Source organism: Drosophila kikkawai, chromosome X (genome assembly GCF_030179895.1).
Source record: "Drosophila kikkawai strain 14028-0561.14 chromosome X, DkikHiC1v2, whole genome shotgun sequence".
In the NCBI taxonomy this organism is placed as follows: Eukaryota; Metazoa; Arthropoda; class Insecta; order Diptera; family Drosophilidae; genus Drosophila; species Drosophila kikkawai.
Window position 1 is genome coordinate 12,331,859 of NC_091733.1, and position 2,678 is coordinate 12,334,536.

General features: G+C 48.4%; 1 protein-coding gene across 1 annotated transcript; it reads right to left on the reverse strand.

Annotated features, from left to right (window-relative positions):
• Positions 1 to 2,305, reverse strand: LOC108074236 (dynein intermediate chain 3, ciliary). Its single transcript, XM_017166179.3, has 2 exons — positions 587 to 2,305; positions 1 to 530 (listed from the first exon to the last, which is right to left on the reverse strand). The coding sequence occupies exons 1-2, from the start codon at positions 2,150 to 2,152 to the stop codon at positions 129 to 131; spliced, it is 1,968 nt and encodes a 655-aa protein (XP_017021668.1). The 5' UTR covers positions 2,153 to 2,305; the 3' UTR covers positions 1 to 128.
• Positions 2,306 to 2,678: the final 373 nt, after the last annotated feature.

Consider the following 2,678-nt stretch of genomic DNA (forward strand, 5'->3'; position numbering starts at 1 on the left):
AGTGCGATGGGCAACTCGATAGGTGGTAGGCAATGTAATTACTTATTAAATTTTGCTCAATTTTTAATTAATTTTCAAAGTAAATAAGAGAGAGACTTTTAAAGACTACTGTCTTCTTTTTAAGTTTGTTAATTGGAGATAATCGATTTTCTTTGATCCACTGATTGCCTGCTCTTATTATCCTGACTTCGAATTGGAACCTGCTGCCTTGGGAAGAACATGGACTCTCTGTCCTCGTTCAGTTCTGGTGCCTCGAAGACAGTGCGCTCCATGATGACAGTGCGCTTGGATCGCTTTCGCTCCACGCTGATCAGCTCGTCCTGGAAATCCTTGATGGCCTTGCGGAACTCCTGATCGCTCTCGATCATCATGAGAAACTGATCGGGATTGTCGGGATCGAGGTCAAGATCAGGAACACCGTCCTGGCCCTGACGCGCTGCCTCGGCCTGAAGCATTGTGCGACGCTTTAGTTTCATCTCCTCGACGCGAGCTTCCAGGATTTTGCTGCGCGAGATCTCACGCTCGAACATCTAAGGGAATTAATTAATTAGTAAAGGATAATTAATTAACAAGTGAGAGAACCTACAGCTGCAATTAAAGCCTTCTCCTTGCCAGTGGCCGTGCGCATGGCCTCGTCCAGTGTTAGGATCTGCGTGTCTCCTTTCTCCAAAGCAACGGCCAGCAGATCCCCATCCGGACGAAAGACCACACTCTTGATGGGCACCCTAAAGTCTATGGAGAGTATAGGCTTTCGCTGGTGCAGCAGCAGATCCCAGAAATCCAAGACACCCTTGATATCCCCGGTCACAAACAGGGAACACCTTCCCGTGCTCCAGGCTCCGCACATAATTTGATTCCTTTTCCGAAAATACATGGTACTCGGGCCATCCTTAGCCTCCTCCGACCAGATGCGAGCTCGCCAATCCCCAATGACCAGGAAGTTCTTGACAAAAAACGGATTCCGATTGATGCTCCTTATGGGGCCGGCAAACAAAGGATAGTGGTTAATGAGAGCCTCCTGGGGAGTCATCCCCTTGCGATTGCCCACAAAGACATAGCCCATGTCGCTGCAGATGATAAACCGCACCGGAATGGTGTACTCAAATTCCAGCACCGTTACCCCATGTGCATTCATCCTGGACTGCGGCTCCTGCGGTTCCGGTTCAAGCAGCAGCTCCTGCAGTGGCATCTTCAGATCCCTGGTATCCCAGTACTTGATGGAACCATCCAGCGAACCCGAATAGAACTCCGTGTTAGACTTGGAGTGGACCCAGCAGAGGGCAGAGGTCTCCTCCCGGTGGGACACCTCCAAGGGGCATGAGCGCACCGGCTGCCCACCCCTGAAGGTATTCCACAGGCAGACCTGCCCCAAATGGGTGCCACCCACCATGTATGCCTCGTCCTTGGGACAGATCTTGGCCAGCTGGACGGGCTCGTGGCAGTCGTAGGTAATGCGCGGCCTCAGCGGATTCTTAACGTCCCAAATATAAAAACCATTCTCATTGCCAATTGGCTCTTCAGCTAGGAGACGGACTCGCTGCTTGATCTTGCTTTGGTGTTCGGCGTCTCCGCCGCTGGAAGACGTCATCGGTTGATTGGTAAATTGAGCCATAAACTGTCGATTATTGTTGGGCATCCATTCAATGGAGGTCATCACCCTCGCAGGCAGCCAAAGATCATGGAACACATTCAAGATGCGCGCCTTGAAGGGCAACTTGAGGTCATAGCCCAGTTCGGGCGGCAAGTCGGCAAAGAAATTCTGATAGATATTGAGGGCATTATTCTGCTCAACCACGCCCATCATCTTCTTGATCATCTCGAGGACCTGCTCGCCCCAGCTATCGTCGCGCTCCACCTTCTTGCGATGGCGCTGCGTCTGCTCCTCATCCAGGGGGTTCACCTCCTTGGGCCACCCGCCCTCGTAGTGATACAATCCGCGCTCATCGTACGTCACATTCTCCGTTTCCATCACGCTCAGCGCCGTCTGGTTGCTCAGCTGGGTGGACATGGCTATGGGATTGCGCAGGATGTACTTGAGGCGCTGCTTGCCGCTGGGATGGATGCTGACCATCAGCTCGTTGCGGTCCTGGAAGAGACATTGCTGTCCAAAGCGACGACGCTCGCGGGTGTAGGCAAATTGGTTGGAGTACATGGTCCTCAGGGGGTCTCTCTCTTTTATTACCTTTATTTTTTTTGTATTTATATTTATTTTTATTTTTTTTATTTTTAAGGTTTGTGTCTGTGTTGGGGTTTAGTTTAAGTTTAGTGGATTGGATTTGTGTGACATTTTCACATTTATTAATATTTTTCTGTTTGTTTTAAGTTTTACATTTAAATTTCTGTCAAACGGAAAAGTAACGGTTCAGTTTCAAATCGCAGCGGAGCAAGCATGGCGCTGCTATCGATAGTTAGGTGACAGTTAGTGGTGTGGCAATTGTTGACACTTATCGATTATGTTGACATTTTTTTATAAAAAAAAATTAGGTAAAATATCCAAGTAAAAATTCTATATTTAAATGCTTACTAAATATAATTATTTAATTTTATTCAAAAATAGTTTGCAATTCCGTTTGAATTTCCCCAGAATTTCCATTTTCCGATTAATTGCCGCCTGAACTATCGCTCAAGTTTCGCTCGGTGTGACCGTTTTACCGATAGTCCCCGTGCCCGGCGCTGTG